Source organism: Rhinopithecus bieti, unplaced genomic scaffold (assembly GCF_001698545.2).
Source record: "Rhinopithecus bieti isolate Rb0 unplaced genomic scaffold, ASM169854v2 scaffold_6113, whole genome shotgun sequence".
Classification (NCBI taxonomy): Eukaryota; Metazoa; Chordata; class Mammalia; order Primates; family Cercopithecidae; genus Rhinopithecus; species Rhinopithecus bieti.
Window position 1 is genome coordinate 3,483,436 of NW_016805390.1, and position 13,830 is coordinate 3,497,265.

The window sequence follows — 13,830 nt, forward strand, 5'->3', positions numbered from 1 at the left end:
AAAAAAAAAAAAAAAAGGCAAACATGTCATCACAATTTTTAGATTTGTGGGATCTAAAAATCAAAACGTTGAACTTAGGGACATAGAGAGTAGAAGGATGGTTACCAGAGGCTGAGAAAGTAAGTGGGGGATACAGGGAAGGTGGAGTAGTTACTGGGTACAAACATAACAGAATTAATGAATAAGGCCTTCTATTTGACAGCACAACAGGGTGATTACAATCAATAATAATGTAATTGTACATTTTTAAATAACTTACAGTGTAAATGAATTGTTTGTAACTCAGAAGGATAAATGCATAAGGAGCTAGATATCCCATTCCCTATCATGTGCTTATTTCACATGCACACCTGTATTAAAACATCTCATGTACCCCCAAAATACATATACCTACTATGTGCCCACAAAAATTAAATATATATGTATATATATATGGCTGGGTGCAGTGACTCACGCCTGTAATCCCAGCAGTTTGGGAGGCCAAGGCGGGCGGATTACTTGAGGCTAGGAGTTGGAGACCAACCTGGCCAACATGGTAAAACCCCATCTCTACTAAAAATACAAATAAATTATCTGTGTGTGGTGGTGGGTGCCCGTAATCCCAGCTACTAAGGAGGCTGAGGCAGAAAAATCACTTGAACCCAGGAGGCAGAGGTTACAGTGAGCTGAGACCGCGCCACTACACTCGAGCCTGGGCGACAGAGTGAGACTCCATCTCAAAACAACAAACAAAAAATAATAATAATAATAAAATTAAAAGAAATAAAAAGTAAATGTTTTTTTAAAAAGCAATCTCACCGTCATCGCATCACATTTCTGCTCTGTACAGCTAAAGCCAGATGAAATCAAGAATAAAATCTACAAAATTTTAAGGAAAAGAAAACACTGCAATCCAATAATACTATTCTTAAGTAATCTATTTTCACATAGAAAAAAACCGGAAACCTGTTCCGACAGGCAAGGACTTTGAAAGAATGCCATCTACATTCTCTTCCTAAATGAAATGCCCCCATCACCTGAAAATAAACCAAAAATCTAAAGAATGAGGAGGGGCCGGGCACGGTGCCTCATGCCTATAATTCCATCACTTTGGGAGGGCAGATCACTGGAGGTCAGGAGTTCAAGATCAGCACGGTAAAACTCCATCTTGACTAAAATTACAAAAATTAGCTGGGTGTGGTGACACACGCCTGTCATCCAGCTACTTCGGAGGCTGAGGCAGAAGAATTGTTTGAACCCAGAAGGCGGAGGTTGCAGTGAGTCCAGATCACACCACTGCACTCCAGCCTGGGCGACAGAGCAAGACTCCGTCTCAAAAAAACAAAACAAAAAAACCCATCTCTACTAAAAATACAATAATTAGCCAGGTATGGTGGTGGGCACTTGTAATCCCAGCTAATCAGGAGGCTGAGACATGAAAATAGCTTGAACCGAGGAGGCGGAGGTTGCAGTGAGCCGAGATCATGCCACTGCACTCCAGCCTGGGCAACACAGCAAGACTCTGTCTCAAAAAAAAAAAAGATTTCCATTAAATATCTTCTTTAACCTTAGCACTGTTGGACTTAAGTCTTGCTCTCTGGTAGTTACAAAATGTTATCTCACTATGTTCCTAATCTACAATTCCCAAATTCCTAATTGGATTGAGAATCTGTTCATACATTTATTCACTTTTCATTCTTCGTATTCATTGAAATATTTGTCCAAATTTTTTGCTCTAGGTATGTTTTCTTTTTCCAATTGATTTTAAGACCTTTTTAATATATTCTAGATACTAATCCTTTAGTGATTATATATTTTGAAAATATCTTCTCCCAGAGTTTGTGATTTTTTTTTTCCACTTTCTTTATAGTGTTTTTGATAAACTTGATGTAAGGAATACAAATGTATTTATGTATTTGTATCCACATGGGCATGAAAGTTAGGGTTTGTTTTTTAAATACAGGGTTTATTTATTTATTTATTTTAATTTGAGAAGGAGTTTCACTCATTGCCCAAGCTGGAGTGCAATGATGCAATCTCAGCTCACTGCAACCTCTGCCTCCTGGGTTCAAGCAATTCTCCTGCTTCAGCCTCCAGAGTAGCTGGGATTATAGGTACCCACCACCACGCCCAGCTAATTTTTGTATTTTTAGTAGAGACAGGGTTTTGCTGAGTTGGCTAGGCTGGTCTCAAACTCCTGACCTCAGGTAATCTGCCTGCCTCATCCTCCCAAAGTGCTGGGATTACAGGCGTGAGCCACTACACCCGGCCCAGGGTTTGTTTTTTAAATGCAGGGGTCTCCCTATGTTGCCCAGGCTGGAGTGCAGCAGCTCACTGCATCATAGCTCACTGCAGCCTCAAAATTCTGGACTCGGGCAGTCCTCCTGCCTCAGTCTCCTGAGTAGCTGGGACTACAGGCGCATGCCACCATGTCCAGCTTGAGTTTGTTTGGTTTTTAGTATTATTCTGTTTATCAACGCTATTTTTTTAATAGCTCCTCCTTTCCCAGTAATCCTCCTTTCTCAGTGATGTCTAATAATATCAGGTTTCCATAAAGACATGGGCCTAATTAAAAGGTCTTTATTCTGTTTCAATGGTCAGTTTGTCAGTGCCAGAACCAACATTTCACTGTCTTAATGCCTGTAGCTTTCTAACAAATGCCTACAGGTAGAAAGAAAAGCCCCAATCTACTAAACTTGTCTTCTTTAGGGGTGTCTTGACTACTGTTGGATCATAATTCTTCCATATACATTGTAGAACCAACTTGCCACACTCTTTGAAAAAGTATGTAGGATTTTTATTAGAATTATATTGAATATACAGATCGATGTAGGGAGAACTGACATTTTTAATGATCTCAAGCCTCCTTCTCTATGTGATGGGTATGTTTTTCCATTTAGGACTTCTTTAATATCTTTCAATAACATTTTATCATTTTCTCCATTCAGACCTTATACATCTTTTGTTAGATTTAATCCTAAATATATTACAATTGTTATTATTAGAAATGATACTTCATTTTGGATTACATTTTTTGTTTGCTTCCATTGGGCAGAAATGCAACTAATTTTTGTATATTAGTTTTATATCCAAATAATCTTGCAAAACTCTTCCATTAGTGACAATAATCTCTCTGCAGATTCTTTTGCTGGATGTTTCAGGTAAAAAATTATGTCATCTGCCTAAACACAGTCTTTACATTGCCTCAGACTAAGAGGCATGAACTATAAGTGGATACTTCAAAATTAATAGCTTTTCACTTTTACAGTATTGTCAGGCAGCAAGGTTTTGTGATTTGTGATTTAAAAGATTTGTGATTTGTGATTAAAAAGAATGAACTAACCTGCATGGTCTAGGGCATCCAAAAAGCCACGGAACCAGCCTTCCTCCTGGAGCTCCAACAGGAACTTGAGAAAAGTGTGGCAGCCTCCATTGGGCCCTTGTTGTTTTCTCAGCCTGAATATACTGCACCTCTTCTACAAACAGAAGCAAAAATGACTCATCAAATTGCAGAACTATTCATCATTAGAAGAAAAACCAGAGAAGGATCACAAGACCTTCCCAAATAGCGACAGGAACTGTAACAAGTCGCTGCATTGGAAGAATCTTTAGAGAAGCAGCAAAACCTCTGCCCAGGCTGACTATGCCCATTCTTCACCAAGCCACTCTTCCCATCCTCTCTGGAAACTTCCAGTTTGGTGTGGAGGTCTGAGCACACATTCTAGAAAAGGAGTTTCTTGAAGATTTGTAAAAAAATCTCCCTGCAAAAAGGGAGAAGTCATGATGGCCTCAAACTATCCTCCTGTCTCAGCCTCTCAAAGTACTGGGGTAGAGGTGTAAGCCACAGCACCCAGCCTCTAGAAAAGAAATTTTTTTTTAATTAGTTGGGTGTGGTGGCTCACACCTGTAGTCTCAGCTACTTTGGAGGCTGAGGTGGGGGGATCACTTGAACCAAGGAGTTCAAGGTTCCAGTAAGCTATGATGGCATCACTGCACTCCAGCCTGGGAAACAGAGTGAAAACTTGTCTTGAAATAGGACAAGCAAAGGAGAAGGAAGTAAGGAAGGGATACTTTCATGGTCTTTTTGGGAGAAAACTATCTACCAACTGCTGGTGGTCATTCTAACTTTGTACACTAATTTCATACCTGAGGAGTAGTAACAAAAATGCTACCTTGGTATGACCTAATACTTGATAATTTTCTGGGGTTTTTTCAATTGTTGATGGAATGCAAATTCCAAGGGAGTAAGCAAGTTGTCAGGCTGGTGAACCACTATATTCTCATAGATTAGAAGAAGACCTAGCACGTAATAGACAATAAACAAAGGTATGTTTAATGACTGAAGGAAGAGAAGAAGGAATGCCTTATAATCTTGCTCTACTTAAAGGCATCTCTGCCAAGGTCTCTGTCTTGACAACAATAAAATCAACCCTTTCAAAAAATAAAATTCAATGGTTTTTGGAGCGGTGAGTCCATTAGTACTATCTAATTTTAGTAGATTTTCATTACTATAAAAAGAAAACCTATATCCATTAGCAGTCATTCCCTACTTTCCTTCTCCTTAGCCCCGGGCAAACACTAATCAAATTGAGTCTCCATGGATTTGCCTATTTTACACATTTCATATTAATCATGCAATACATAGTCTGTGTCTGGCCTGTCTTACTTTGCATAATGTTTTTAAGGTTTAACCATGTTGTAGCATGTTATTATTCATTCCTTTTTATTGCCAGATAATATCCCAGTGTATGGATACACCACATTTTGTTTATCCACTCCTCAGTGGCCATTTGAGTTGTGTCCACATTTTGCCTATTACAAATAGATATGCTATGAACATTCGTGAGCAATTTTATGTGAAGATGTATATATTCATTTCTCTTGAGTATACACATAGGTGTGAGATTTCTAGTTCTTATGGTAACTCCATTTTTAACATTGTAGGGAATTGTCAAGCCATTTTCCAAAGGAGCTGCACCATCTTACATTCCCACCAGTAATCTAAGAGGATTCCAATTTCCACACATCCTTGCCAATACTTCTTATCATCTTTTTCATGTTAGCCTTCTGTATGACTTTCCTGTGGCTGCAATAACAAATTAGGACAAACCAGGTGGTTTAAACAATAGAAGCTTATTCTCTCTGTTCTTGGAGGCCAGAATTGTGAATCACGGTGTCAGCAGAGTCATGCTTCCTCTGAAGGCTCTAAGGGAGAATGCATTCCTTGCCCTTCTAGTTTCTGGTAGCTGCTGGCATTGCTTGGCTTGTGACAATGCTCCCTCCAACTGTGCCTTCTGTTTCTCTGGCTTGTGGCCACATCACTCCAGTCTCTGCCTATGTTTTCACACGGCATTCTCGTCGTCTCTATGACTTCACATGGCTGTTTTCTTAGAGGGACACCAGTCAGATTGAATTAGGGGCCTGCCCTACTCTAGTATGACATCATCGTAACTAATTACCTCTGTAAAGACACAATCTCCAAATAAATTACATTCTGAAGTACTGGGAATTAGGACTTGAACATATCTTTTTGGTCGGGGGCACACAATTCAACCCATAACAGCAACCTATCTTGTCACCTATCCCAGCTTCCCTGGACCCACAATCCTACCGTATTCCATTGAGTCAGTTCATTCTGTTCCTAAGCCCAGTCCTTACAGCTGTACTTTTGTTTCCAGGCCTCCCTGCTGCTTGAGCTTCCTTTCGATATGCTACCAGCCATTACAGATATTCCACGTGGAGACGCAAATGGATCCCAGCCACAGCTACCGCCTTCCCAGATAAACTGCCTTGCAGTATCCTGGGCAGTTCACATTTACTTTGCCTGTGGTCAGGCCCATCCCACTACCTGGCCCCAATATCTGCTGCTACATAGTGACAATTTCCTCAAAAGCATGGACAATGCAGACAAAACTTCTTCTTTAACAGTATTTCCCATAGCCTTTGCTGTCCCGGGACCCACTGTGATGCCAACCTCAGCTTCTCAAGGTAGAATTCCTTGGTCCCTTCTCTGCTTTCTCAGTCTCTTTACTGACTAAAGCTCTTTACTGACTACTGACTAAAGCACTTACACTGCATAGTACGTAGTAAATGTGGGCCTGTCTTCTACCTGAGACTGTGACTTGAAACATTTGTCTTGTAATCATCAGCACAGTACCTGGCTCATGCATGTGTCCAGAAAGTGCTACCAAAGGAATGGATACTCAGAATACTGCCCACCTGGTGCCTCTCCAGAATCACGCTTGGCCTTTGACTCCAAAATATAAAAAATCTGAGGCTGGGCGTAGTGGCTCGCACCTCTAATCCCAGCACTTTGGGAGGCTGAGGTGGGTGGATCACTTGAGGTCAGGAGTTCGAGACCAGCCAGCATGGTGAAACCCCATCTCTACTGAAAATACAAAAATTAGCCAGGCGTGGTGGTTAGTGCGTATAATTCCAGCTACTCGGGAGGCTGAGGCAGGAGAATCACTTGAACCCAGGAGACAGAGGTTGCCATGAGCTGAGATCGTGCCACTGCACTCCAGCCTGGGCAGTAGAGCAAGATTCCATCTCAAACACACACACACACACACACACACACACACACACACACACACACACACACCCAGGTCTGCCTTGAAACATCCTGGACAACCTGTGAGGAAGAAAAGTCCTGCAGCTTCCAGGGAACCATGCAAGTTCTCTAGGAGAAACATGGCTTCAGTGCTCCTTTTCCATGATGTAACTAGTGTCAGTAATCACAATATCTGATTGCAGAGAGAATTATAGTAAATGAGATGCTAGATGTGGGCATGGGGAGAGTGTTGATAAGCTCCCTTTGCTTTCCACGGACGGCAAAATATATGAATCAAAAGTTTTATATCCAGCCATAACACTCATTAGTGTCTCTGGTCCCTGACCAAATCTTCACTGATAAAATATACTTGTCACGGCCAGGCACAGTGGCTCACGCCTGTAATCCTAGCACTTTGGGAGGCTGAGGTGGGTGGATCACTTGAGGCCAGGAGTTCAAGACCAGCCTGGCCAACATGGTGAAACCCTGTCGCTACTTAAAAATACAAAAATTAGCCGGGCATGGTGGCTGGTGCCTGTAATCCCAGCTACTCAGGAGGCTGAGGCAGGAGAATCACTTGAATCCCGGAGGTGGAGGCTGCAGTGAGCTAAAAGGTGGGATTATAAAATCCCACCACTGCACTCCAGCCTGGGCAACAGAACAAGACCGTCTCAAAAACATATATATGTATTATACATACATTTAATACATTTAATAAATATATATAGTTTACGTATATAATTAATTATATGAATATATCTATATATGTAATACTGATGGCAAATATCATCTGTAATAATATAATCCATATTGTAATATATTATAAGATGTCATAATATCATACCAATATGTGATAATTATATATCCACATATAATCAATATGATAATTAGAATGATATATAATGATTCATCTCTACTAATCATATTACATAATTATATATCCATATATATTATTTTTATATACTAAAATAATATTTTATATAATAATTCTTCAAATGTATAATTTATTATAATTTTATAATTTATATCATAAATATATAGTAAATTATATATAAATATATAAACAATTTATATTATAATTATATATTTGTATAATATATACATTATATAATTAAATTATATTTTTTATATAAACTAAATTATTTATTTTTATTTATAATAAATTTATTTTATATCAAATATAATTAAAATTTTATAATTCCTATATTTTCAAATATATATTGATATATAGATTACATAACATTATATTATATAATAAATTATATATATTCTAGTAATATATACTATGTATCAATATATAGTATGTGATATAGTACGATATATCGTTATCATAATAATACTAGTGGTTAATAAACATATTTTATTATATAATTAAAATATATTCATATTTATATAGTTAGTATGATATATGTGTCACAATTAAAGTTAACCAATAGAATCTAGAGCTTCCAAAGCAGCCTAGAAAAAAATAGGGAAGAGAGAAAAACTTTATCACTCTAATAGAAAATAGAAAAAGGAGTTGAACCCAAAAGGTATGTGGACAGAGATGCACATTATAAAGTAAAAGGCATAAATAAGAAAATGTAAATCAACTTCATAACAATGGTTGCCTCTGCAGAGGGAATCAAAAGAAGACCTCAAGGGTACCTTTCACATTATACTTCTGAGAACTTATTCCAGGAAAAAGTTGGTAAAGCAGGTAAAGACATAGATGTGTCTGTACTAAACACATTTTAGTTACCTACTCATAAGGAATACATTAAATTGTACTGCATTAATATATACTCACATTAAAAATTAAGAAATTCTTCAGCGTGCTTTTTCTTTTAACTTACTTTCTGTTATATTTATTGTGATTGCCCTCTATAAATCAGCATGGGGAGAACTGACATGTTTACAAACCTATAGCCCCATGCAGAAATGTAGGCTGTCTCTTCCTCAATCAAATCAGAGCCTAATTTCTCCTCAGGGACTTCACAGTTTTCTTCATATCATTTCAGCATATTTTTGTTAAATGTATGACTATCTTCAATCACATGTAACATCCTCTAGAAACCATCCTTCTACGTATCTGATTATGTGTATAAATATATAGTTTTAAATAAATAAGATTTAACAAATCTGCTCTTTTCTACTCAATGGATTACAGATGTTGTTTCCTGTTAATAAATATGTACCTACATCAACTTTTAGTGGCTGCATAGTTTTATGTCACATAAATGTAGTATAATTTAATGTATTCCTTATTAGTAGGTAACTAAAATGTGTTTAGTACAGACACATCTATGTCTTTACCTGCTTTACCAACTTTTCCCTAGAATAAGTTCTCAGAAGTATAATTCCTCAGTTTAATGGTATATGCTTTTAAATGTTGAGGCCAGGTGCGGTGGCTCATGCCTGTAATCCCGCACTTTGGGAGGCCAAGGCAGGTGGATCACTTGAGGTCAGGAGTTCAAGACCAGCCTAGCCAACATGGTGAAACCCCATCTCTACTAAAAATAGAAAAATTAGCCAGGCATGGTGGCTTGCGCCTGTAATCCCAGCTACTCAGGAGGTTGAGGTAGAAGAATCGCTTAAACCTGGGAGGTGGAGATTGCAGTGAGCTGAGATTGCGCCACCGTACTCCAGCAGAGGCGACAGAGTGAGATTCTGTCTCAATCAATCAATCAATCCATAAATGAAGGAATGAATCAATGAAGGAATGAATGAATGTTAATACATTTTCCCCAACTACCTTCCAAACTTACTCTCCATCCATAGTGTATGCATGATATTTCCCTCCATAGCACTGAATTTGCTCAATCTTCATAACTTGCAAAACCGAGAGAAAAAAACAGACCAAACAAACCAACTTCACTGTTTTTAATGATTTCTTGTGGAATTTCTTCCACCTTTGGCCAATGTCTTTTTTTTTTCTGAATAAATTTCCTGTTCATGTCTCACAGCTAGTTTTGAGGGGTCATTCATATTTTTTCTAAATTGGATTTGTAAGAATCTTTTATGCATTTAGGTAAATGTTATATAATCTGGCTCGTTTTTCCAGTATATGAAAATACTGTTTTTCTAGTATAATCTCACTTGTTTTCCAGTAGATAAAATGCATGGCCTCCATTTTATTTTACGTATCTATTGCAACAAGACTGAATGAACTCTGTTAGTTCCGGTAATTTGGGGGAATTTTGTTTTTGTTATTTATTTTAGCCAGTTTGCTGTCTTTGGAGTTAACTGGCTGTTCTTTTTGCAATTACTTCTGTCAAATTAATTAATTCATAAGTTTTTGTTCTTTTGAAATACCAATAAATCCATTTAGGTTATAAAGTCTGATTAAAAGCGTATTACACCTTAAAATATATAATGTGTTGGCTGATTGCCATGCTTACTTTTGAAAGTAGCTATACTTGTTTAGATTTTCTCATCCTGCTAGGAGTTACTCAAAAGAATGTTATTTTGAAATTATTTGATACTTGTTTAAACCTATGATTAATTTCTGGGATATAGAATAATAGCTAACCGTAATTTAATGCCATGCAGTTTAATTTCCAAAACACCCAAACGTAGTTGTTATTCTGATTTTACAAATGAGGAAACTGAGGCATACAAGAGTTAAGGCATTTGCCCAGAGTCACAGAGCCTACAAACTTGAAAATAAAACTCATAAAAGTTATGCTTTGAGAATTTATTAAATATTTATCTGTAACTCATATAGGATCACTTTGGCAAAGCTTTTTAAGAATTGGAGAAGGATATATTCTTTATATGATACAAAATGGAAAACAGACATTAACCTTATTAAACAGATCATTTACACCTTTATCATTTATCTGACTTAGCAGTACTAATAAAGTATCTTATAATTCCCATATTTCTTGATGTTTTCTAACATTTAATAAAGATTTATGTGTAACAATTCTTCACTGTGATATCTTAATACCTTTATCATTTTATCTTAATACCTTCCACTAGTGCGATTTAAGGATAATTCTTGCTTTCTTTTTGTATGCATTTATTTAATATATTTTTGTCCCTTCTTTATCTCTTTTTTATTTATTTATTATTTTTGAGACAGGGTCTTGCTCCATTGCCCAGGCGGAAGTACAGCAGCATGATCATAGCTCACCATAGGCTCAATTTTTGGGGCTCAAGCAATCCTCCCACCTGAGGCTCCCAAAGTGCTGGAATTACAGGCATGAGCCACCAAGCCTGGCCCCCGTTTTCATTTTTTATGTTATTAGTCTTTACACAGTCTCTGGCAGATGACCAAAACCTGGATTCTGCTTTCTGACTCATTTATACCTATTTAAAAGATGTTTGACCTAATTACATGGCCATAGCTGATATAACTAGTTTTCCTCGCGTTATCTTGTTTATATTTCCCTTTCTTATCTCCTTCAAGAACAACAAAACATATATAACATCATTTAAATTGTATCATTATCTGTAACCATTCATATAGCTTTTTAAAACTACAGCAGCAAGTGGAAAATGGTAATATTTTAAGTCTCCCCATTTTGAGGCAAGGGATTTAACTCTTATATATCATAATTTTCCCTAGCTCCTTACAGACTCAATCTAAAATTTTAAACCAAATTATTTAAATTTTTTTTTTTTTTTTTTTTTTTTTACTATATGAAAATCCTCTCTTAAAAAATGCTTGACAAGGAACCAGGGCAAGATGGCCAAAAAGGAGCAGCTCCGGTCTGCAACTCACAGAGAGATCAACACAGAAGGCGGGTGATTGCTGCATTTCCAACAGAGGTACTCGGTTCACCTCGCTGGGACTGGTTAGAGAGTGGATGCAGCCCACAGACGGCGAGTCGAAGCAGGGTAGGGTGTCACCTCACCCAGGAAGCACAAGGGGTCTGGCAACTCCCTCCCTTAGCCAAGGGAAGCCATGAAGGACTGTGCCATGAGGAATGGTGCACCCTGGCCCAGATACTATGCTTTTCTCCACGGTCTTCGCAATCCGCAGACCAGGAGATTCTCTCTGGTGCCTATACCACCAGGGCTCTGGGTTTCAAGCACAAAACTGGGCGGTCATTTGGGCAGACACTGAGCTAGCTGCAGGAGTGTTTTTTCATACCCCAGTGGTACCTGTAATGCCACCAAGACAGAACCATTCAGTCTCCTTGAAAGCGGGCTGAAGCCAGGGAGCCAAGTGGTCTAGCTCAGCAAATCTCAACCCTGCAGAGCCCAGCAAGCTAAAATCCACTGGCTTGAAATTCTCGCTGCCAGCACAGCAGTCTGAAGTCAACCTGGGACACTCAAGCTTGGTTGCGGGAGGGGCATCCACAATTACTGAGGCTTCAGTAGGCTGTATTCTCCTCACAGTGTAAACAAAGCCACCTAGAAGTTCGAACTGGGTGGAGCCTACTGCAGCTTGGTGGAGCCTACTGCAGCTTGGCAAAGCCACTGTAGCCAGACTGCCTCACTAGATTCTTCACTCTGGGCAGGGCATCTCTGAAAAAAAGGCAGCAGCCCCAGTCAGGGGCTTATAGATAAAACTCCCATCTTTCTGGGACAGGGCACCTGGGGAAAGGGGTGGCTGTGGGCGCAGCTTCGGCAGACTTAAATGTTGCTGCCTGCTGGCTCTGAAGAGAGCATGAGATCTCCCAGCACAGTGCTTGAGCTCTGCTAATGGACAGACTGCCTCCTCAAGTGGGTCCCTGACACCCATGCCTCTTGGCAGGGAGACACCTCCTACCAGGGACAACAGACACCTCATACAGGAAGGCTCCAGCTGGCATCTGGCAGGTGCCCCTCTGGGATGAAGCTTCCAAAGGAAGAAACAGGAAGAAATCTTTGCTGTTCTGCAGCCACTGCTGGTGATACCCAGGCAAACAGGGTCTGGAGTGGACATCCAGCAAACTTCATCAGACCTGCAGCTGAGGGGCCTATTAGAAGGAAAACTAACAAACAGAAAGGAATAGCATCAATATCAACAAAAAGGACATCCACACAAATAACCCATCTGAAGGTCACCAAAATCAAAGACCAAAGGTAGATAAATCCATGAAGATGAGGAAAAGCCAGCACAAAAAGGCAGAAAATTCAAAAAACCAGAACCCCTCTTCTCCTCCGAAGGATCACAACTCCTCACCAGGAAGGGAACAAAAGTGGACAGAGAATGACTTTGACAAATTGACAGAAGTAGGCTTCAGAAGGTGGATAATAACTCCTCTGAGCTAAAGGAGCATGTTCTAACCCAATGCAAGGAAGCCACAAACCTTGAAAAAAGGTTAGAGGAGTGATAACTAGAATAACCAATTTAGAGAAGAACCTAAATGACCTGATGGAACTGAAAAACAGCACAAGAACTTCGTGAAGCATACACAACTATCAATAGCTGAATCAATCAAGCAGAAGAAAGGATATTGGAGATCGAAGATCAATTTAATGAAATAAAGCGTGAAGACAAGATTAGAGAAAAAAAGAATGAAAAGGAATGAACAAAGCTTCCAAGAAATATGGGACTATGTGAAAAGACCAAATCTATGTTTGATTGGTGTACCTGAAAATCACGGGGAGAATGGAACCAAGTTAGAAAATCCTCATCAGGATGTTATCTAGGAGAACATCCCCAACCTAGCAATACATGCCAACATTCAAATTCAGGAAATACAGAGAACACCACAAAGATACTCCTCAAGAAGAGCAACCACAAGACACAAGACATAATCGTCAGATTCACCAAGGTTGAAATGGAGGAAAAAATGTTAGGCGCAGCCAGAGAGAAAGGTTGAGTTACTCACAAAGGGAAGCCCATCAGACTAACAGATCTCTCTGCAGAAACCCTACAAGCCAGAAGAGAGTGGGGGCCAGTATTCAACATTCTTAAAGAAAAGATTTTTCAACCCAAATTTCATATCCAGCCAAACTAAGATTCATAAGTGAAGAAGAAATAAAATCCTTTAGAGACAAGCAAATGCTGAGAGATTTTGTCTCCACTAGGCCTGCCTTACAAGAGCCTCTGAAGGAAGCACTAAATATGGAAAGGAAAATCAGTACCAGCCACTGCAAAAACATACCAATCATAAAGACCATCAATGCTATGAAGAAAATGCATCAACTAATGGGCAAAATAACCAGCTAGCATCATAATGACAGGATCAAATTCATACATAACAATATTAACCTTAAGTGTAAATGAGCTAAATACCCCAATTAAAAGACACAGGCTGGCAAATTGGATGGAGTCAAGATCTACTGGTGTGCTGTATTCAGGAGACCCATCTCACATGCAAAGATACACATAGGCTCAAAATAAAGGGATGGAGGAAGATTTACCAAGCAAATGGAAA

General features: G+C 38.9%; 1 protein-coding gene across 1 annotated transcript in view; it reads right to left on the bottom strand.

Moving 5' to 3' along the window:
- Positions 1-13,830, bottom strand: part of RIGI (RNA sensor RIG-I) — a 73,049-nt gene that overhangs the window by 42,544 nt on the left and 16,675 nt on the right. The window contains 3 exon segments of the mRNA XM_017872309.1: positions 3,323-3,397; positions 3,400-3,429; positions 3,432-3,455. Coding sequence (XP_017727798.1) covers positions 3,323-3,397; positions 3,400-3,429; positions 3,432-3,455 — 129 coding nt within the window.